Raw genomic sequence first — 24,200 nt, 5'->3', positions numbered from 1 at the left:
GAGGACAAATTACATCTAAAGCATAATGGAATTTGTAGATGTAATTTCAGAGTTTGTGCAGTCATCTTTCAAAGGTGGGCAAATGTCCTCAAGTTCAAAGCAGACAGTAAATGAGATGCAATTACTGACAGGTCTTTTGTTGTCGGTATCTTGAAAAGCTCTAGAATTCTGTAAATCAGCAGTTCCCAACATTTCTGGCATCGGAGATTGGTTTGTGGAAGACAATTTTTCCATGGACTGAGGGGTAGTGGTGGTTTCACATACAACCTAGATTCTGTGCGGGCACAGCCCGGTTCCTAATAGGCCATCGATTGGTACTGGTCCACAGCCTGGAGACTGGGGATGCCTGCTGTAAGTAGTGTGTGACCATTTAGGAAAATTTACTGGGTTAACAGTAGATTTTTGTTTGTTTGTTGGTGCCTTCGAATCAGTCTTGACTCCTGGCAGCTGCCTGGATTAATCCCTGCAGTTTCCTTGGCAAGATGGTTTGCCATTGCCTGCTTTGTAGGACTGAAAGACAGTGATTGGCTGAAGGTTACTCAGCTGCCTTTGTGCTAGAGGCCTCCTGGTTTCTGGTCTGATGCCTTAACCACTACATCCATCTTGCTTTCAGCAGCACACTAGCAGAAAATCAGCTGCATTAGTAGCCCAATCATTTTGCACTGAATTTGGTTTTGGTGAGTGTTATGTATATAGTTGGGGTGTTCTGTTACAGTGTAGCCACTGATAACACCAGGTGGTGCCTGTAAGTGTCCGGATTGGCTGGCCACTGCTAGGCGGGAAAATCCAACGTTCTGAGTGGATCAAGCAGGGTATTTAAAGGACACCGGGGGGTGGGGTTCCTTTGTCTCTTCATTTCTTCGTTCTGTACTCAATAAAGGCTGTTACTGTTGACTCTGGGTCTGCTGTCTCCATGTGGTCCTGTACCCACTACTTTACAGTGAGCATGCTAAAATGAGCCCAGACTGCTTTGGTTTTGTGAGACAGTACATCGTCCATCCTGGTTATAGGCACCAGATCCGAATATTTCAGAAGGGTTTGCATTAGGAGCCCTAATGAAATGCTGAATGCTCATACACTGTATGCTTATGTTAAACCCCAATAATTCAGTGTCTAATAAAGGACGAGAGAAGGTAGCTGAACAATAGCTAAATTCTGCCCTCCAAATAAATCAAGTATGAGTCAAGAAAAGTGACATATTGGAGGTTTTGGTGTTAGCCATATGTCAGAACTATGTAATCCCTTGTGGTCCCTCTGCCACTGATAATACATTGCCTTCTCTTCTATAAATAACAAGACTTGTGGTTGCTGACCAGGAAGAAATGGAGAAAGAGAACAAATGCAATGATGTAATTTACATGGCAGAAACCTGGCAAGTTGGTCTCTCTCTCTCTCCCTCCCTCCCTCCCTCTCTCTGGGTATGGTATGGTTATTATCCAAGTGGAAGATCAAACAGATTCCTGACAAACCTAGCAGACAATTTTGTCACCCAAAGTGTAGAGAAGGGAACTAGGGGATTAGCCATTTTGGATCTAATTCTCACTAACAGAGATGAAATGATAGAAGGTGTTGAAGCCACAGGAACCTTGGGAGGAAGTGATCATGCAATATTGGAATTCAGTATTATGGAACCACAAGCAATAGAACACAGTCAAACTAGAGTCTTGGACTTTAAGAGAGCTAATTTCAATAAACTTAGAGAGGGCTTGGGAAGGATTCCATGGATGAGAGTCCTCAAGGGGAAAACAACTCAAGAAGCTTGGGAAATTTTGAAAAGTGAGATAATAAAAGCCCAGTCTAGCACAATACCAACAAAGAGGAAAAATAATAGCTCTCAAAGAAACCAGCATACCTGCATAAAGAACTCTCTGATAAATTGAAAGATAAAAAGGACAAGTATAGAAAGTGGAAAGAGGGGCACATAACTAAGTCAGAATATCAGCAAATAGCCCGAGCCTGCAAAGATGAAGTGAGGAAAGCTAAGACTCAAAATGAACTAAGGCTTGTGACCAAAGTCAACAATAACAAAAAAAGCTTCTTTCAACATGTAAAAAACAAGAAAAAAAGTGAAGGAAATGATTGGTCCATTAGTGGGTGAAAGTGGCAAGAAGGTGACAAGCAACAGTGAGAAAGCAAAACTATTTAACTCATTTTTTGCATCTGTCTTTACACAAAGGAAAAAACCAGATCAACCTATCAAAAATAGTGCCATAAAAACAGAATAGAAACAGAATGTTAAGATAGGCAAGAAAATGGTAAGTGAGCACCTGTCTAGTATAGATGAGTTCCAATCACCAGGACCAGATGGATTACACCCCAAGGTTCTCAAGGAACTGGCAGATGTGATCTCAGAAGCACTGAACTATATTTTTCAAAGATCCTGGAACACTGGGGAACTACCAGAGGACTGGAAAACAGCTGATGTAGTTCCCATCTTAAAAAAAGGGGAAAAAATGGATCCAGGAAATTACAGACCTATCAGCCTGACATCAATATCTGGGAAGATTCTGGAAAAGATAATCAAACAACGAATCAGCAAACACCTGGAGGCAAACAAGATCATTACTAAAAGCCAACATGGGTTTGTCAAAAACAGATCATGACAGACAAATCTTATTGCATTCTTTGACCAAGTGACAAAATTAGTGGATCAGAGGAATGCTGTAGATATAATTTACTTGGACTTCAGTAAGGCATTTGATAAAGTAGATCACACAACCTTCTACTTGATAAGATAGAAAAATGTGGGTTAGATAGCATCACCACCAGATGGATTCGTAGCTGGCTAACCAGCCGTACTCAGCGTGTGGTCCTCAATGGAACCACATCTACATGGAAGGAAGTGTGTAGTGGTGTGCCCCAGGGCTCTGTTCTGGGCCCAGTGTTCTTCAACATCTTCATCAACGATTTGGATGAGGGGATAAATGGGGAACTCATCAAATTTGCAGACGAAACCAAGCTGGCAGGAATAGCCAACACTCCAGAAGACAGGCTTAAGATACAGGAGGATCTGGACAGACTTGAACACTGGACGCTATCTAACAAAATGAAATTCAATGGTGAAAAAAGTAAAGTTCTACATTTAGGCAAGAAAAACCAAATGTACAGGTATAGTAAGGGGTACCTTGCTCAATAGTAGTAACTGTGAGAGGGATCTCAGAGTCCTAGTGGACAATCACTTCAGTGTGAGCCAGCAGTGTGCTGCAGCTGCCAAAAAAGTCAACACAGTGCTAGGCTGCATTAACAAAGGGATAGAATCAAGATCACGTGAAGTATTAATACCACTTTACAATGCCTTGGTACGGCCACACTTGGAATACAACATCCAGTTTTGGTCACCACGATGTAAAAAATATATTGAAACTCTAGAAAGAGTACAGAGAAGAGCAACAATGATGATTAGGGGACTGGAGTCTAAAACATACAAGGAACGGCTGCTGGAATTGGGTATGTCTAGTTTAACGAAAAGAAGGACGAGGGGGGACATGATAGCAGCGTTCCAATAACTCAGGGGCTGCCACAAAGAAGAGGGAGTCAAGCTGTTCTCCAAAGTGCCTGAAGGCAGGACAAGAAGCAACAGATGGAAACTGATCAAGGAGAGAAGCAACCTGGAACTAAGGAGAAACTTCCTGACAGTTAAAACAATTAACCAGTGGAACAACCTGCCTCCAGAAGCTGTGAATGCTCCAACACTGGAAGTTTTTAAGAAGAGACTGGCCAGCCATTTGTCTGAAATGGTATAGGGTTTCCTGCCTGACCAGGGGGTTGGACTAGATGACCTCCAAGGTCCCTTCCAACATCATCATCATCATCATCATCATCATCATCATCATCATCATCATCATTATTATTATTATTATTATTATTATTAGTAGTAGTAGTAGTAGTAGTAGTAGTAGTAGTCGTAGTATAATATATGCTGGGCCTGCTTTAAAACCCTGCTGTTGCATGGTTAAGCTTAATGTATTCATGTATGTATTACATACCTGATATATCTATACCAAATGGAAAAAAAGATAATATCTTAAATACATTTTTTTCCAGGGAATTTAAAATGAATTGCAAGCCATCAGGATTATGTTTTCTTCAACTATATATATAATTACATATTTCCTGGACTTTTATGTATTGGATCTGATAAAAGTTCTACCTCTCTGCTTCATTTGAGTCATGGTGGCCCTTAAAGACCTTTTTATGATTTGGGGTTGTATCAAGAATTCAGATTTATAGCTACCCGGGACAAAATTGCTAGAGGCAGGAAAACTCTTTTTTTTCTTCTCCCCCCTCCAGAATTATTTGGGATTAGGTATGCTTTCTGCGTGGAGGAAAACTCTCCTCCTGTCAGTTGGGTCCTCCCACGTATAACTGCAGACATGGCTGAAGCTGTTGCTGATTCAGACAGTTTCCAGGCCTGAGGCGATGCATGCTGTCCTTGTGAGTCAAACAGTCCTCTGCTGTCTGCTGAGGGAACTTGGAGAGTGTCCAGTCTCTAAGGCAAAATAAAAGATAGCCTGGCTGTAAAGAGATCAGGAGGAAATGGTTCTCTCAAAAGGTTTTGCAAGCAGGGAGGTGGTATTTAATATTTTTCTCAGATGGAAAAATCTAAAATGGACAAATAGCTATTCGTTGTGTGTGGCCAAAGCTTGGGGAACAGTAGGCGACATGTCTTCCAGGAGGGGACACGTGTACTCCTCAGAGCTCTGCCATCCAGATATTCTGGCCCAGCATGTCCTCCTCTTGTTGGAGATCTTTCTATCACGTCTCTAAATTTTGGACCCTCTCCGCATACACACACAAACAGTGATGCTGGCAACTTGTTTATATTTTGTGACATCGTCACTAGGCCCATAAAACTAGTTGAATCCTGTGAAGATAGCCTTTCTATATGTATTTCGGTTAGGATGGTTTCTAAAATGCAAGCTGGGACAGTGTAAATAACATTTCATCAAACAAAGTTTGAAAAGTTTTCAGTGCCACTGAGTACAGAGTATAACTGAAATTTAGAGGTCTGTGCGGGGGAACCTTTACCTTTACCTTTTTAGTCCCCTCAAAATTTCTGACTATGCTTCTAAACATGATTTAAATGCTTGATTGTAATAATTATTTAATGGATGCCATATGTTTTGCAGTTTACAAGTATGATTCAGTTTATTGATGAGAAAGTCAAAGGAACACTAGTATGTTTTTAAAGGAAGACTGAACCTTTTTGTTAGAACACAATAAAATTAAAACTGTATTTTTTAACTGGTAATCTTATTTTTTAATTTAGGGTCGCGTTTCATTAACACCTGAGAAAGAAGTATTTGCTCACCAGCATGAGGAGATGAAAAATTTAGAAGACATTGTTAACAAAATAAGGCCAAGTGTTCTTATAGGTAATAAACTATCTATATATCAGTTCATCAAAGTTTGCCCTTTCATTTGATATTTATGGCTATCTATCTGCATACATGCACACATACATATGTATGCACATACATACGTGATATACATATCTATATATCAGTTCATCAAAGTTTGCCCTTTCATTTGATTTTTATGGCTACCGGTATCTATCTGCATACATGCACACATATATATGTATGCACATACATACGTGATATACATATCTATATATCAGTTCATCAAAGTTTGACCTTTCATTTGATATTTATGGTTGTCTATGTTCATACGCATATACTTATGTATGCATACTGAATATTTTAGAGAAATTGGTAAAAATATCATGATCTTTATGCATAAGAAAAAATACAGTATTCTCACAGTTTTGGAAATTAGGTGAGGTTATAGAGATTTCTGAATTACACTGCAAGTGATATGTGAATAATATATGACCTCAAATGTATTTACATGTAATAAATAGCTTCTTGGGAGAATGGCGTGGTGGCATGTGCAAATACACTAAAACATACAATTTTTTTGTAGGCCCATTTCTGTAGTGAAAGATCAGATATAGTATTTTGTATCCCATGCTATATAATGCTCAATGTTGAATATGAAAAGGATATATTTCTTTGATTAAGTTAACAGTGCTCCATAAACAAGAAAAATTTGATCAAATGTCATATGATTAAAAAAATCTTTTTTTGAAAAGTTAGGAATAATTAAGTTATCTGATATTTCCCCAAGATTTTCATTAACTCCAATCCCAGCAACAACTATATATTACTAGATACCACTCAGGAAAAAGACTTGTTATTGTTGGAGCAAGAACAAACATTATTTTAACAAATAGCCATAGAGCATCAGTGACATTGTTTTCTAATTTATTTTACTAGGACTAGGACTGATTGTCATTGTACCATTTGCTTTTTAAAAGCAAAATTCACATTAACTAGTTAAAAAAAAGTAAGAGAATAACTTTTGTTAAGGTCAGTTTAAAATTATGGGGAGCTTTGAACTTCAGTTTCTGTAAGAGTTCTAAGTTGTCAGAGCAAGGAAAATATAATAAAACAAGATTATATGTTCAAGCTGGTGATGCTTCAGCTAAGGCTACAAAGCTTGTTGGGTCTATAACATTTGTTTATTAATTTTATTGCATCTTAATTTAATTTTTGTCAAAGCCAATGTCCTGATGTGAACTTTTTAAAAATGCTGGATTTTTTTCATTTTGTTTAAGCATTCATACAGTTGTTTAGTTAAGATTTTATGCAAAGAAACCAAGATTCTGATGAAATATGTTTGGCCTCCTACATATCTGTTCATCTGTCTCAATCTCTCTTTCTTTTATCTTTTCTTTTTCATTATCTTAGGATGGATATATGCAAATATTTCATAAATTGATTTAAGAAAACTTAAAACATATTGTTTTGAAAAATTTCAGAACACATTATTTTATAACAATGAACCAGATATCATATTGAACAACACATTAACAACATATTTAATAATTGGACTCATGAGGCAACCTCAACAGATAAGAGTACAGGAATTATTCTTGGAGAATAAGAGTTTGGATAAATGTTTAGTTCAAAGTTGTCATTTCCTTCTTCTCTGAATTCATGTTTCTTATGAAAACATACAGAAAAAATATATTTATAGATCAGATTGATAAAAAGATTTCTATGTGCATTGGGAAATGTTTCTTCTAATTAATTCCAAAAGATAAAAATGTAAGCCAAAGAAAGGTATCAACATATCAGAATGGTTATAGAAGGGCAATCTTTTCAGATATTTGGGCAAAATTGTAACCATTTGAGATTCTGAAGCTGGTTCTCAACATTATCCATTAGAAATGTCCTTTGCATCAGCTCACTTGACATGAAAAAGGTATAGCACAAAGTAATTTAAAAGCCAATATTCCAGTGAAAATACTTCCAATATGCCAGGAATATTTCAGAATACTTTATTCATGAGAGAAAAAAATGTGACTTTTGTTTGAAAAAAATCTCTCTTCCTTGTAAGAACTTCTATACTTCTCATAGGGAGCATTTTATTACTATATTCAGTGAAACATCTTAGTGAAAATAAAGAAGTACATTGGGCTTCATTTATGACATTTGTTCAAGAATAAGCTGGCATAATATTTTGGATTTTATACTCGTAAAGACATTTCTAGTTACAGAAAACATAGTGGTGCTAAAAAAAAGCCTATATCAAAGTTGCCTCATTCACTTTGGCAGCTAGCAATTCTGAGTGTTTAAATCCACATATCCTAAAGTGGTTAACATTGAGAAACACTGCACTATAGCAACACCTGACCAATATTATTTATTTTCTGATCAACTTTGATACTAGTGGTGAACATATTGTAGTGATGGTGAAGATGGTAATGATGTTATATCTAGTGAATATAACTAATTTAAGATGGCACTTCTACCTGTCTTGTCATTTTTATTTTTTAAAAAAGTGGAGCAGAAATATAATTAAATGAAACTGTTTTTCAATACATCTGCAGAATATTCTTTCAAAGTAATGGATAAATATTGTACATTCCATAACATTGTGTTATATCTTTGTCTGGCTTAGGAGTTGCTGCAATTGCCGGTGCATTCACAAAAAAAATTATCAAGAATATGGCTTCCTTCAACAAACGGCCAATAATTTTTGCACTCAGTAACCCAACCAGCAAAGCAGAATGCTCTGCTGAGGATTGCTATTATTTAACCGAGGTATTGGGGTGGGATAGGGAAGAATTATATTTAAATTGATTATAGTTTTTGTTGGCACATTATTAGTGTATATAATTGTATATTTTAAATAGCTAAATGGTGTTGATGTTTTTATTGTATCTATGTTTGCAGTTCTTTAATTGAACAAATCTCCCTTTAAAAAAATTAAAATGATAATTTTACGCTTATTCACACAGAAATAATTGATCTTAGTGGGATTCCTCAATAAACCTATATAGGACCATATTATAAAATTTAAGTTAACATTCTGGGCTTGTTCCAGGATGAGCAGTATTACACTGCTTATATGAAATGAAATGTTCACCTGTTCTTCTCAGGTAACCATGTAGCAAATTACGCAAATAGATTTTCTGGACTTGTGTTCATTTTTGCATCATTTGTAACAGTAGTTATGAACAAGTACAGCTTTAGAAAGGTATAAGGGCATAATCTCAAACTGAGATGACAAGATTTTCAAAGAGTTGGGTAGAAGATAGAATTTCACCAGAAGCTTGTCATGTAGACTTTGTATGATAAGAGACATTCAACATACATGCACACATGCACAGACAGAATGATCACAACACTCAGCCACAGTTGATTGTGGATGAAGAGAACTTGGAAAAGTTCTCCCTGTTTTTTTTTAAAGTGAAAGAATTAAAAACTGTGAAATATATAAAAATCCTTCTTCTTATCTACAGTTAGACAGATGTGGACATTACAGTAAAATTATAGAAAGGTTTCAAACTAGTCTGAAACTTGCCAAGGGTATCCGGGAGGAACCACATAAATGTTATAGATATATAACATCAAATAATAGGTCTTTTGCTCTTCCTGTAATTTGTAATATAATCACTTTATAAAAGCACTGTTATCTACATAACATTTTAATATATGTCCATCTTTTCCCATCAAATAACACTTCACGATATTTATTTTTATTTTAATTCAGGGACGAGGCATTTTTGCAAGTGGAAGCCCTTTTGATCCAGTCACTCTTCCAGATGGATGCAGGTTTTATCCTGGACAGGGGAACAATGCCTACGTATTTCCCGGAATTGCCCTAGGCGTTGTTTCATGTGGAGTGAGAAACATAAGTGATGAGATTTTTCTCCTTACTGCAGAGGTATTAATTATTCCATGTATATATAAATGGGAATCCAGATTGTCTCCACTTAATAACCTCTTTGTTTAGTGACCTTTCGAAGTTAAGACAGTTGTAATTAAGGCTGCTGCAGTGTCCCATGGTCACATGTTCACCATTCAGATGCTTTGTAACTGGCATGCACTTACAACTGTTACAGTGTCCCTGTGGTCATGTGATCGCCATTTGTGAACTTCACAACTGGTTTCGAACAAGTACAATTAATGGAGAAAGCAAAAGTGAAATTGCAAGTTGCAGTCACATAATGTTATTCATTTACAAACATATGCACTTATGTGATCATGTGGCCAGCATGACTAAACTCCAAGGCACACAGAATGCTCTTACCTTCCCACCATAGTGGTACCTATTCATCTACTCACATTTGCATGCTTTCGAACTGCTAGGAGGAGTTGGGGCAAGTAACAGGAGCTCACCCCATCACACAACACTTGGGTCTCAAATCCAGGCTGTCAGTTTTTCAGCTGACAAGCTTGGTGTTTTTATCCCCCTGAGCCATCACGCACCCTGTACAGGATTATAGGTCTTATAAGTTGTTCAAGCTCTCCAGTTAATGTTGATAAAAGAAACAGTCTAGTTGTTGTAAGCAACAAGTCTTGTTTTCAAGTGTTCTTATTTTCATGCCAAATAAAGTAGAGTTTGGAAGTGAAACACCCAAGCTCAGAAAGCTATAATGCCTAATTATAGGCAGTTTCACTGTGATGAAAAGCACCATTCTTCTGTGCCTCATCAAGCAGAATTATAATGTTTGACCACTTTAAGCTAATGAAATATTACTGTAACTCTGCCTAAATTCCAAGTCCTCCTGGTTTTAAAAAAAACTTGGATCTACTGAACAAAACTTACTCAGCTCGCTCCAACATAAAGTCTGTGCTGCTTTTTCTTAACAACTTCAGCACCCCCTTGTGGATCCCAAAATATAAAAATATTAATTTTGATAACATTTATTCAACACTTTCCTGCTTTTAGATTTAAAAAAAAGAGCAATAATTTTTTTTGTATACTGTAAGAGAAAATAAATTTTAATGGGATAGTACTATGTTCTCTGACAGAAAGCTTTATTTTGGAGAGGGTATTCTTTTGAACAGAAAATATCTCAGAAATAGGCAAGAAATGAAAATGAGAATAAAGAATTTTGTAAGATATTGGATAGGCCCAGGATAGAAATATTAAATATGTACTTATCCTCTTTCTCTTCCCATTTAGTTTTTCAGGTTGAATCCCTTGTGTGATTGTATGTAGTACGGTATATTACTTTTGGGATGATAACGTGATGGGATTGGATCTCCTCCTCTCCTATAGTCTTATTCAGGATAAAAGCTCTCCAATGGGCATTGTTACCATGAGCCCCTAGCATTTCTATCTTTTTGCCCTTGGAGATTCTCAGCCATCCAGGTCATGGTTGTCCCAAAGGTGCTTTTTCAAAAGGCAACTGGACTTTCCTTGTTTTGCTTGAAGACGTTTTGCTTCTCATCCAAGAAGCTTCTTCAGTTCTGAAGAACCTTTCTGGTTTTTTCGTTATGCGGTTGCCGTTAATCATTTCTCCTGTACTTTCAATATCCAAAATGTTTTGCTATCTCTTTTGTCTTAATAGTTCGACTACAGTTAGAGGTATTGCAATTAAAGGTAAACTACTGACTGTTGCTAATCTGCGCTAATTAACAATCGGTGGGATGGCTGCAGTATGAGAGTTTTAAAATATCTAACCTATTCTTAAAGATGTCTTTGTGCAAGTGAGTCTGTACTCTGATTTGTATAGCTTTCAAAGATTAAAACGTAGTATTTTGCAGACTGTAAGGGCAGCCTAATTACAGAAAGGTACTTTGTACATTTAGGTTAAAGGTATATAAATAACTTGTGTCTGGACCTGGAAGCTGGTAGAGTTAGGCCATTTAATACTGGGATAGGAGACGAGACTATACCAGGACTGTCCAATTTCTTAAAGGCCACATGTCTTAGAGTGGCCAATTTTGGAGAATCCTGGATTAAACTGATACAACAACATCCTAGAAGAAGGCAATGGCAAATTACTTCTGTATAATGCCAAGAATATTGCAAAGACATGACCTTAAAGCCACCAGGAGTCAAGCCTAAACTGGAGAGTTTGTTTTTAAAGTCAAGAATGTGTCTCTTTTTTGGCTGTTTGTGTATGCCTGAAATCATTTGTTAGGTGGTCTGATGATTTTATGCAGCTGATAAAAAAGAGGAATTTTTGGAGATGCAAAAAGAGCTTAAGCTCCTTGAATTCTGCTTCCTTTGCCCTCCATTTAATTTTGGATTCCTTTAAGACCTGTATGAAAGGAAAGGTGAATAAAATCCTTTAAGATGGTCTCTGGATAATTGGTCTTCCGAGTCATTTCCATGATGTATGCTAGTACATTCTGGGTGCTGGTACCAAAGAAATGCAGAAGCAGTTGTAAAATAATATAAAATATAAAAAATAAAATAATAAAATAAAGGATCAGGGCATTGAATTAGAAAAAAGTAGACAAACTGGCAGGTATCAGAGATGAAGTTCCTATCATTTAAAATTCCCATATATGTTCATTTCTGGTTTTTTTTTAATTGAAAGCAAGTTTTTCGTCTTTAAATAAAGGTAATAGCAAAACATGCATCTAATAGATATGTACTTTTTCTTCCTAGGTTATATGTCAACAGGTATCAAAGAAGCATTTAGATGAGGGCCGTTTGTATCCACCTTTAGTTGCAATTCAAGATGTCTCTCTTAAAATTGCTACAAAAGTAAGTCCGTTCTTTATTGTCTAATCATACTATGTGTCAGCCCTTCAAGATAGGGTTATGAATTCTAATGCTAGTTTATTATAAGGTTACGGTAAAGGAAACTTGCAAGTCTGAATGTACTCCCCTCTCTGCTTTTATGTTCAAGAATACTAGGGAGGGTTAAGCCTGAGATGCTTTTGTCGTGGGAAAAACCCAATGAAAGAAACACAAGACAGCAACACAAAACAGTAATTCTTACTTTAAGATTCAGAGGTTTATTTTGCCAATAATTTGGATCATACTTTTCTCAAACTACATTTCTGCTTTAGGCTCTAATTTCTCTTATCTGAACTTGTCTTGCTTTTGCCTGTTCTTGTTCCTCAAGATTATTCTCGTAGCCCACTGCTCTGTGGTTCAAAAAGAGATTGTTAGGTTTTTCACCCATTCTAGCGACAAAATGTATACAGTAAATAAATTGTATACATTTCAAATGATTGTAGCGTAAAAAGTTTCAATGCAGCAAACCAACCCTGCATTGTGCCATTGTTCGACATAGTTCCTATTGAAACTATTTTGACGTGGATCCATTCTCCTCTCCAGCTTTTTAAGATTGGCCTAAATATGGCTTCTTTTTTCAAAGTGGAGGGGGGGAAAGCCCTGCCCTGCTTCTTCTCCTTACCCTTTCTTTGAGGATCTCTGGTAGGGTATATATTCTTCACCACCCTTTTTTTCTTAGAAACAACTTCCATGACTGGATGACCATCCAATCTAACAAGTCCCAAATGAACTAAAACTGACTTTCCCTTGTCACACTTTCTAACATCAGTATTACAAAGGCACACAAGTTTTATCCCACAGTCCAAATAACAGTGAAATGCTCAGTGAAATGCAGTTGGAGCATAAACAAATGGAGATTCAGCCACAAATCTTTGGCTTCTAGTATATTTGGATTATCTTTTTTACTCCCTGAGCCTTATTATTCATTTTTTCACTTTCTACAAGCCTGCCAATTCTTTTATTCATGATTTTTTTGTTATCAGTAAGGAATAGCTTCTCTTGGGCACATCTGGTAATAATTTCAAAGCTGGTTGTCATATTTAATCCTCTTCAACTTGATAATGCAGATTTTTCGATATTTAAAGCAAATTTAAAGAATTTGTTTGAAATCCTGCCTTCCTTGTATGGCAAAACTTTTGAGAAAAATGGTACCATAGAGTGTATTATATAATACAAAATATTATTTTATTATTAATATTAATGTTAAAATAGAATACAGTCAATAGAGTTACAGTGATAATCCCCTTGATATTTCAAAATTATTTTAATCTGTTTTTAGTTATTATGAAAAGAACAACAACATTTAATTATTTAAGTTGCAGAGTAAATTTTGCAAGGTTGACAGGGGCCAATGTTTTTTTTCTAAAGGAGTTTTATTTATCAGATCTCTTTAAATTCATTTAAATGAAATACATTGAATTTCTAAGACTTTCCAGAATAATTCTGCAAAATGCATTCTGTCATTCCTAAGATAGTATTTTACAGTGCTCAGGTTGAGTGGAGAAATCCATTAGTTTCCTGTTATGCTTAGCAGTAACTAAAAAAAAAGTGAGAGATCTGACTTACGGGATCCAAAGTTCTTTTTTCAAGTAGGACAAAAAAGGGTACTGTCTGGGATCTAGAGAAGTGGTCCTTTCATACACAATTGCCAGGTGAAGTAAAAAGTTGTATTTAGCACCTTAAAAATACTTCACCTCCCTCTTTTTAAGGAAAAATCTAGATCTTATATAGTAATGTAATAACTAAATCCCCTTCATGGATTACTGCCTTGTCGTGGCGAAGGGGCTTGTGTAATTCAATGAAGCTATGAGCTATGCCGTGCAGGGCCACCCAAGACGGACAGGTCATAGCAGAGAGTTCTGACAAAACGTGATCCACTGGAGAAGGAAATGGCAACCTGTTATATATGGGGGCTGACCGCGTGGAGACAATGACGAGACGGCATCGTATGTAATACCTTTATTGAATACAAGATGGAACTGGCTATCTTCTCCTCCGATGCCCCTTATAGCTATGGCCCTTCCAATCGCCAGCCAACCTGGTTGCTCCATCTTCCCGCCGGCCAGGTGACACCCAACCCAGTGCCCAGTATTTCCCGCCAGACAGGATGACCAATCTGTGCCACCTGATGTTAAGTGGCATACACAACACCCCTTCCCCCCCAACAAGAATACTACACACTAAATTCTACTTTCCTCTTCAGGACCTCACATAATCTTTCAGATATTCTGGGGGTTTATGACTCCTGGCTGGATACCTCCCCAACGGCCTCCCATTCCTTGCATTACTACCATGAGACCCCTCTTCTGACACTGGCTGCCCCCCTTCCCGAGTCTGTTCCATAATTAGTTCCGGCAATTGCCTCTCTTCTGGTCTAGAGTCACTTTTGGCCTCCCTTGGCTCTGTAGGCATTATGATGGCTGGTGCTGGCCGTGCTGCTTGATGTGCTGCTGCCGGACGTGGTAGTTCTGTATGATCTTGGAACGGAACTGTCTGTATACTACTTGGCCACTGCTGAGTATGGCCCTCTTGTTGTTGTTGTTGCTGTTGGTCATTCTCTGGTGCCCTTTTTTTTAGTTGGTCGATGTGTCTTCTTATCTGTCGGTCCCCTTCCCCCTTAACCATGTAAGACAAAGGGCCAATTTTGTCCACCACCACTCCTTGCAACCACTTCTCACCCACTCCATAATTCCTGGCCCACACTAGATCCCCTACTGCCAATGTCCTGGTTGTGTTAGGCTGTTCTGCCTCAGCGGCCACTCTGTCTGGGTGCAATCTGTCCAATCTAGTTATCAATCTTCGTCCCCAGCGCAGCTCAGCTGGACTCTTACCCGTTACTGTGCAGGGTGTAGTGTGTTGAGCCAACAAAAATAATTCTCCGCAGTGCCTCTTTTGTAGATCTTACATTTCTCTGAGCCAAGCCATTACTGGATGGGTGGAAGGGTGCAGCTGTTGCGTGTCTAATCGAGTTGGCCTTGAGGAAATCCTGGAATTCATTAGATGTGAATTGATGTCCATTATCAGATACAATTACATCCGGTAACCCATGAGTGGCAAAGAGCCCCCTCAGCACCCGTATGGTCTTAGCGGACATCATACTGTTCACAGGCACCACCTCTAACCATCTTGAGTAGCTGTCCACTACCACTAAGAACAGTTGACCCTGGAACAGTCCTGCATAGTCAATGTGGACCCTTGACCATGGGTTGTGAGTGGTTTCCCACCTATGCACGGGAGTATGTGGTTGCTCTGGTCTGGATTTCTGACATTGATAGCACCCCGCAACTTGTTGTTCAATGTCTTTTCCAGACCAGGCCACCACACAAAACTCCTTGCCAGAGCTTTCATGCACACTATGCCTGGGTGACCCTCATACAGATCTCCTAAAACCCTGTTCCTGAGCTTGTTTGGCACTAACACTCTGGTGCCCCATAACAGATATCCTTTGTGTGAAGACAATTCGTTTCTCCTAACAAGTATGCCTGAAATTGTGGCCCCGGGCTTTTTTGTTGCCATCCCAATTGTACCCACATTGCCACTCTGCTCAACACTGGGTCACTTGTTGTGCCCACTGCAATGTCCTTTGCTGTTAGAGTGCATTCAGGGAGTTCTTGTAATGCTAAGACTTGACCTGCCGGTGCAGGGTCGGGCTCTATTACAGGCAATGGCAGTCTGCTCAAAGCGTCTGCATGACCCATCTCCTTACCAGGTCTGTACACTATTTTGTATGTGTATGCAGAGAGGAATATTGACCAACGTAGCATCCTTGGGGACATTATTTGTGGTGTTTGTCTGTCAACTGTAAAGAGCCCAAGCAATGGTTTATGATCTGTGAAAATGTTAAACTGTCTCCCATATAAGTAATCATGGAATTTTTTAACACTGGCTACTATTGCCAATGCTTCCTTACCAATTTGTGCGTAATTCCTCTCTGCCCTGGACAGTGTTCTGGAATATGGGGATGCGTCACACGCTATGCAGATTGGTTTGTCTTCAATGAAATGTGTTACTGTCGAGTCACTAGACAATAACTGTTTGAGGTTCTGAAAGCTCTTGCGATGAACCTCCTTCCATACCCAAGGAGTTCTTTTGTCAAGTAATCTATGTAAAGGTTCTGCAATTGCAGCCTTATGTGGCAGGAATGTGTGGTAGAAATTAATTAACCCCAAGAATGCCTGGAGTTCAGCTTTGTTCTTTGGTTCTGGGGCCATGGTGATTGCCTTGATTTTTGATTCAGTGGGGTGAATGCCCAGAGCATCAATTCTATAGCCCAAGAACTCTGTGGATGCCACCCCAATAGAGCATTTTTCCTTTTTTAGTTTCAGGCCAGTTGCTCTGAACCTTTCAAGCACAGCCTGGAGCCTGTTGGCCAAGGCTTCTTCATTGCTAAGCACATTGGTTTGTGCTTAAATTGTAAGCCTCCCTGAGTCTTCGGAGAAGGGTGGGATATAAATGGGATTAAAATAAAAAATAAAAAAAATTCTCTCCTGCAATTAACACATCATCAAAGTATGGGCATACCCCAGGAATACCTTTTAAAGTTCTCTCCATCACTTCTTGAAAGATACCTGGAACTGCAGCTATGCCAAACTGCAATCTGTTGACTCAGAACGCCCCTTTGTGGGTGACTGTTGTTTGAGCCTCAGCAGCTTCTTTGCTTACAGTTAGCTGCTGGTACGCTTGTGCTAAATCCAGCTTAGCAAAGATGGCGCCCTTCTGTATTGAGAGGACGTGCTTCACCGTCGGGACCGGGTAAGCGTGCGGATTTAAGGCCCTATTTAGGGTGGCCTTATAATTTTTTTTATTTTAATTCCATTTATATCCCGCCCTTCTCCGAAGACTCAGGGCGGCTTACAAGCTTAGCAGTAGCCTTCATTCGATGTATATGCCTGCTTATTAGGGCTTTCACACACACACACATAATCAGCGCAGATCCGAATTTCTCCATTTGGCTTGAGGGGGGTGACGATGGGTGTTTCCTAGGGCCCCCCGTCCACCGGTTCTAACACTCCCTGGCCTACTAACTTTTCCAGTTCGCTCTCAATTTTGTGTTTGAAAGCAAAGAGAACTCTCCTAGCCTTAATTCTAATGGGGAGTACCACAGGGTTTAAGTTAAATTCAATCGGGGGGCCCTTGTACTTGCAGGCGCTGACCGGCTCTTCTGGGTTCTGTTCTAACTCACTTCACGGGATCCCATCTTTGTCGCCACTGTTATATATGGGGGCTGACTGCGTTGAGACAATGACGAGACGGCATTGTATGTAATACCTTTATTGAATACAAGATGGAACTGGCTATCTTCTCCTCCGATGCCCCTTATAGCTATGGCCCTCCCAATCGCCAGCCAACCCGGTTGCTCCATCTTCCCGCCGGCCAGGTGACACCCAACCCAGTGCCCAGTATTTCCCGCCGGACAGGATGACCAATCCGGCCGCCTGACCTGTGCCACCTGATGTTAAGTGGCATACACAACACAACCCACTCCAGCATCTTTGCCATGAAAACCCTATGGACAGTACCAAAAGGCAAAACGATATCATGCTGGAAGATGAGCCCCTCAGGTTGGAAGACATCCAATATGTTACTGGGGAAGAGCAGAGGACTAGTACTAGTAGCGCCAGAAAGAATGAAGCGACTGGGCCAAAGTCGAAAGGACGCTCAGCTTTGGATGTGTCTGGTGGTGAAAGGAAAGTCTGATGCTGTAAAGATTTTTTCTCCATAGGAACCTGGAATGTAAGATCCATGAATCAAGGAAAGCTGGACGTAGTCAAAAAAGAGATGACAAGACTGAACATCGACATTTTAGGTATCAGCGAACTAAAATGGACAGGAATGGGTGAATTTAATTCAGATGACCATCAGGTATACTACTGCGGGCAAGAATCCCTCAGAAGAAATGGAGTAGCTTTCATAGTCAATAAACGAGTAGGAAAAGCAATACTGGGACACAATCCTCAAAATGACAGAATGATCTCAGTTTGAATCCAAGGCAAACCATTCAATATCACAGTAGTCCAAGTCTATGCCCCAACCACCAGTGCTGAAGAGGATGAAATTGACCAGTTCTATGAAGTCCTACAGCACCTTATAGAACTAACACCAAAGAATGATGTCCTTATCATCATGGGGGATTGGAATGCTAAAGTAGGAAGCCAAAAGATAACCGGAATAACAGGAAAGTTTGGCCTTGGAGTACAAAATGAAGCAGGGCACAGGCTGATAGAATTTTGTCAAGAGAATACAGTGGTCATAGCAAACACTCTTTTCCAACAACCCAAGAGACGGCTCTACACATGGACATCACCAGATGGTCAACACAGAAATGAGATTGACTATATGCTCTGCAGCCAAAGATGGAGGAGCTCTATACAGTCAGTAAAAACAAGACCAGGAGCTGACTGTGGCTCAGACCATGAGCTTCTCATTGCAAAATTTAGGCTTAAACCATGAGCTTCTCATTGCAAAGTTTAGGCTTAAACTGAAGAAAGTAGGGAAAATCGCTAGGCCACTCAGGTATGAATTAAATCATATCCCTGTTGAATATACAGTAGAGGTGACAAATAGATTTAAGGAATTAGATCTGATAGACAGAGTGCCTGAAGAACTATGGACAGAGGTTCCCAACATTGTAGAACAGGTAGCAACCAAAACCATCCCAAAGAAAAAGAAATGCGAGAAAGCAAAATGGCTGTCTGAGGAAGCTTTGCAAATAGCTGAGGAAAGGAGGGAAGCGAAAGGCAAGGGAGAAAAAGAAAGATGCCCAATTGAATGCAGAATTCCAGAGAATAGCTAGAAGACATAAGAATGCCTTCCTAAGTGAACAGTGCAAAGAAATAGAAGAAAACAATAGAATAGGGAGGACCAGAGATCTTTTCAAGAAAATTGGAGAGATGAAGGGAATGTTTAATGCAAAAATGGGCATGATAAAGGACCAAAATGGCAGAAGAGATTAAGAAGAGGTGGCAAAATTACAGAGAAGAACTATACAAGAATGAGCTTAACATCCCTGATAATCACAGTGAGGTGGTCACTGACCTCGAGCCAGACATCTTAGAATGTGAAGTGAAGTGGGCCTTAGAAAAGCTGAGCAACAACAAAGCTAGTAGAGGTGACAGTATTCCAGCTGAGCTATTCAAAATCTTAAAAGACGATGCAGTAAAAGTGCTACACTCAATTTGCTAGCAAATTTGGAAAACTCAAGAGTGGCCACAGGATTGGAAAAGATCAGTTTACATTCCAATTCCAAAGAAAGGCAGTGCCAAAGAATGTTCAAACTACCGCACCATTGCACTCATTTCTCATGCTAGTAAAGTTATGCTTAAAATCCTACAAGCTAGACTCCAGCAGTATGTGGACCGAGAACCACCAGAAGTACAGGCAGGATTTCGAAGAGGCAGAGGAACTAGAGATCAAATTGCCAACATATGCTGGATCATGGAGAAAGCTAGGGAGTTCCAGAAAAACATCTACTTCTGCTTCATTGACTATGCTAAAGCCTTTGATTGTGTGGATCATAACAAACTGTGGCAAGTTCTTAAAGAGATGGGTGTTATTTGTCTCTTGGGAAACCTATATGCGGGCCAAGAAGCAACAGTGAGAACGGGACATGGAACCACTGATTGGTTCAAAATTGGGAAAGGAGTCCGGGAAGGCTGTATACTGTCACCCTGCCTATTTAACTTATATGCAGAACACATCATGAGAAAGGCAGGGTTAGAGGAATCAAAAGTTGGAATTAAGATTGCCGGAAGAAATATCAGCAACCTAAGATATGCAGATGATACCACTCTAATGGCAGAAAGTGAAGAAGAACTAAAGAGCCTCTTGTTGCGGGTGAAGAAGGAGAGTGCAAAAGTTGGGTTGAAACTTAACATTAAGAAAACCAAGATCATGGCATCCAGCCCTCTCAAATTCCTGGCAAATAGATGGGGAAGAAATGGAGGTAGTGACAGATTTTATTTTCCTGGGCTCCAAGATCACTGCAGATGGGGACTGTAGCCAAGAAATTAAAAGACGCGTGCTCCTGGGGAGGAAAGCAATGGCAAATCTAGACAGCACACTAAAAAGCAGAGACATCACCCTGTCAACAAAAGTGCGTATAATCAAGGCTATGGTCTTCCCAGTTGCAATGTATGGCAGTGAAAGCTGGACCCTAACAAAGCTGAGCGCCAAAGAATTGAGGCCTTTGAACTATGGTGCTGGACTGCAAGGCGATCAAACCGATCAGTCCTAGAGGAGATCAACCCTGACTGCTCTTTAGAAGGCCAGTCCTGAAGCTAAAACTCAAATACTTTGGCCACCTAATGAGAAGGAAGGACTCACTGGAGAAGAGCCTAATGCTGGGAAAGATTGAGGGCAAGAGAAGAAGGGGACGACAGAGAATGAGGTGGCTGGATGGAGTCACTGAAGCAGTAGGCGTGAGCTTAAATGGACTCCAGAAGATGGTAGAGGACAGGAAGGCTTGGAGGAACGTTGTCCATAGGGTCGTGATGAGTCGGACATAACTTCGCAGCTAACAACAACAATAACTAAATATATTTATTTCAAAGTAAGTTCCAATAAAAAATTAGTGTGACTCACTTTCAGTAAATATACCTATAGCAGAGCTGTAAGGATGAATTCATACATTATAGGTTGGATCCAGATGCAAATTATATTTAAATAAATCCTGCTTAATTTAATGAACATAAACTTTTATTACTACCCCACACCCCTACCCCTAATGTTTCACCCCACCTACATCAGGATGTAAGCTTGTTATATTTCAGTGTACACATCCAAGGCTTTGACTCTGCCTGTAAACATAATACAGGTAGCCTCATTTAGTGACTGCCTCATTTAACATCACAGTTACAGTGTGATGAAAAATAACTTTATGGCTATCCTCACATTTATGACCTTTGCAGGTTTGTAAAACAAAGGAAAGCTGGTCATAACCACAGTCAGAGTTTCAATAGCAACCCTTTGCTTAATGACCAGGTTGCTGGTCATTACTAAAGAATGACTGGTGGTTACTAAAGAATGACTACCTGTACTGTATACAAATTGTATTGAATATATGTGCAGTTTCCCTAAGAGCCAAAACTAGAATGCTTTCAGTAACCAACTTTGCTTACGGCTAGTTTGCAGAAAGATCTTAAGCTACCAACTGGGAGAACTGAAGGAAGATCCAGAAAATTAAACATACACATTATTTGGAATATTAAGTGTAAGGTTGCATTCATCTACATCAGCGATCCCAACCTTTCTGGCTTGGCGGCCTGGTGGAGGGGAGAGGATAGTTCCCTGCGAGTGGTAGGTGGGCATGCAGAAGCGTGTGCAGCTCCATTCGTGCAAACTACTTGTGTGAAGGGAACTTCATGGGTAAGCACAAGGGACCACCGCTCATGTGGCCCAGTTCCACAGTGGGCCACGGCCCAGGAGTACGGGACCCCTGATCTACATGCACCGAATGTGGTGAAGTTTACACTGTAAGATCACTTAAATGGCAGTTCTGTAAATATTGTTTGGGAGTTAGAATGGGAAACAATATCTGAGAAAGGCAGGATGGCAGGATTAAGTAAACTGCCAATCATGACATATTTCTGTCCTAAAGAGTTGAATGTGCTCGGTGAATTGGCCCTTCATTGCAGTGAATCCAAAATGCCCCTCTAACTTGAATACTTTAAAATGAAGTGCTCCTATCTGAATGAAAGGTGCTTCCCCCCCCCAAAGTAACTGGACTGTGTTTTTTCTTGAGGAAGAAATGCTTTTTCCTTAAAAATGTTTTGCTTCTCATCCAAGAAGCTTTATCAGTTCTGGCAAGATAGTGGTTGTGGGGAATGGAAGGATTGGGGTGGGGGCATGGAAGGATTGTATTTCTTTGTAGTCATCTGGTCATTAGCACTCGCTTTGAGAGCTATTGAGGCCACTTGATCTGTACCCTCAGGGTCATCTGAATCAGAGCGTAAATGGGTGGGGAATCTTCTTGGAACTGCTGAAAGTTTTCTCTCCCAGGTGGAAAACCTTCAGCATTCAGTAATGAAGATGATGTGGATTAACAGATTAGGATTGCTACAGTATGTAACAATTCCTTTCGAAGGGTAGGATGCCCAGGAATGTTTATCTTTTCTTGGACACAACCACAGATTTATTGCTAGCTGTATCATGGGAATCCGATACCTAGTTTTTAAATTTTGAATTTTCCCCATTTAGCATCATGCTGCTGCTCGGGCCTCTGTGAATTCTAACAATGAGGGATTTGTCTTGTTTTCCTAGATTGCAGAGCTAGCCTATAAAAACAAGACGGCAACTTTCTACCCTGAACCAGAAGACAAGGAAGCATTCATCAGCTCTCAGATGTACAACACTGATGATGAAAGCTTTCTGACAGACTCTTACATTTGGCCCGAAAAAGCAATGAAAATACAGACAAGAAAAGTTTAACCGAAGACCACAACACTGTTACAATAGAGCACTCCAGAAAAGGGTTGATTTCTGTCTTTTGTTAACTCAGAACTCTGTTTTTAGCAGCAGTGTGTTTTAAACCTGTGGGTTTAGAATCAGAAATGTTAATGTTCTTTCACTTTAAGGTACAATTATAAACCTATAGGCAAATGAAAATAATCTGGATATAATAATTTCCTTTTTCTTTGGAAGAGCATCTCCTATATTCCTGCTAGGCAGCACTTACTGCAGGAGGAAAATTCAGTCAAAGGTTATTCTTCATTAAGTGTTGACATCTGTAAAAAATGGTGGTTCTGTCAACTAGTTTTGCCATTAAATTCGGATGAAGCAATGCTGTGATAAACTATGTATCAGTATGATTATTTAAAGCATGGTTGGGGATGTTTAATTTAACAGGGCCACTGTAATTTGTCCCTTTGTTCACCAACTTGCCTGTTAGCCTACTTTTGTGGGAGATTTTCAGATATGTTTAATGGTGCCCTCTGAATGCAAGACTATTCTATGCCAACTTGATCTACGGTTGTCTCTTGTAAATCAATGAGCAATGTCATTTGGTGAACCTTTTCTGTCATTGATAACTTTTGCACTGAGATTCTCCCCCCCCCCCCCATTTCCTCTCAATGGAATTCAAAAGTATAAAATTCTTGACCGTGAAATAATCCTTTCGGCCATTTTACAGTTTGGTGTTGAATGGTGATGATTCCATTTTAATGCCTTATATAGAAAAGGCAGTAATTCACTCCCATCCCAGTGCATTGGAAGGGAATTCCTAGCAGTTCTTTCCTACTCTGTTCAGTGTGTGAGGGAGTTGAGATTCAAGTTCGTGGTGTCAGTCTCCCTTTTAAAAAATCTACCAGACTACTCCTGTCTCAGAAGGCATGTTTTAAGGTTTCTGTGAGTCACAACTGAAGCAGGATTACATGGAAAACGGTAAAAAAGCTTAAGGGGGACGTGGGGAATACCAGAGATTTTGGAATTGCAGGATACTCTGTGATAGTCTCAAGCCCACAACTCTCCATTGTAGTGACCCAATACTACTTGCAAACCCCACCAGGTACACCTGCAGCATGAGGCGATTTCTTCTTAAAATGCTGAACTGCCTCAGCCTTTTATAACACGCAAGATAGGAATACTTGTTAGGGTTGTGCTACTTCTTTAAAAGATGTCTGGAAGTTGAGTCATGGCAACTGGACTTGTTTTTTGGTTTGAAACGTTTTGCTGCTTTTCCAAGTAGCTTCTTCAATCTACTGCAAAGGTCCCCAACCTTTTGGGCACTAGGGACCAGTTCCGTGAAGAGAGGTTTTTCCGCAGACCGGAGGGTGTGTGGTTTTGTGTGCTGCCTGCATCCCACAGATGGGGCTTTGCTTGTTTGTGCGGACCGGTTGCTGGCATGCCAAGCAAGGCCTGGTACCGGTCCACGGACCAAAGGTTGGGAACCCCTGGTCTATTGTACTTGTACTTGGATAAGCAGTGAAACATTTCAAACAAAAAAAAGAAAAGTCCATATGCCGTGACTCAACTTTTTTTTTTAATCCCATTTATATCCCGCCCTTCTCCGAAGACTCAGGGCGGCTTACAATCTAAGAAGCACAAATCAATGTGCTTAGCAATAGCCTTCATTCTATGTATATGCCTGCTTATTAGGGCTTCCCCCCCCCCCCAAGTGGCATAATTACAAAGTCAGCTTATTGCCCCCAACA

General features: G+C 39.6%; 1 protein-coding gene across 2 annotated transcripts in view; it reads left to right on the top strand.

Moving 5' to 3' along the window:
- ME1 (malic enzyme 1) overlaps window positions 1–24,156 on the top strand; it is a 134,357-nt gene extending 110,201 nt beyond the window's left edge. For both annotated transcript variants that reach the window (XM_083377330.1, XM_083377331.1), the window contains 5 exons: window positions 5,270–5,375; window positions 7,969–8,111; window positions 9,064–9,237; window positions 11,920–12,018; window positions 22,312–24,156. In XM_083377330.1, the coding sequence (XP_083233456.1) occupies window positions 5,270–5,375; window positions 7,969–8,111; window positions 9,064–9,237; window positions 11,920–12,018; window positions 22,312–22,479 (690 nt within the window). In that variant the 3' untranslated portion in view covers window positions 22,480–24,156. The remainder of the gene's footprint in view (window positions 1–5,269; window positions 5,376–7,968; window positions 8,112–9,063; window positions 9,238–11,919; window positions 12,019–22,311) is intronic.
- The last annotated feature ends 44 nt before the right edge of the window (window positions 24,157–24,200 follow it).

Source organism: Vipera ursinii (assembly GCF_947247035.1).
Source record: "Vipera ursinii genome assembly, chromosome: 1".
NCBI lineage: Eukaryota > Metazoa > Chordata > Lepidosauria > Squamata > Viperidae > Vipera > Vipera ursinii.
Note: the sequence above shows the minus strand (reverse complement) of the source record. Positions and strands in the feature narration are given on the sequence as shown.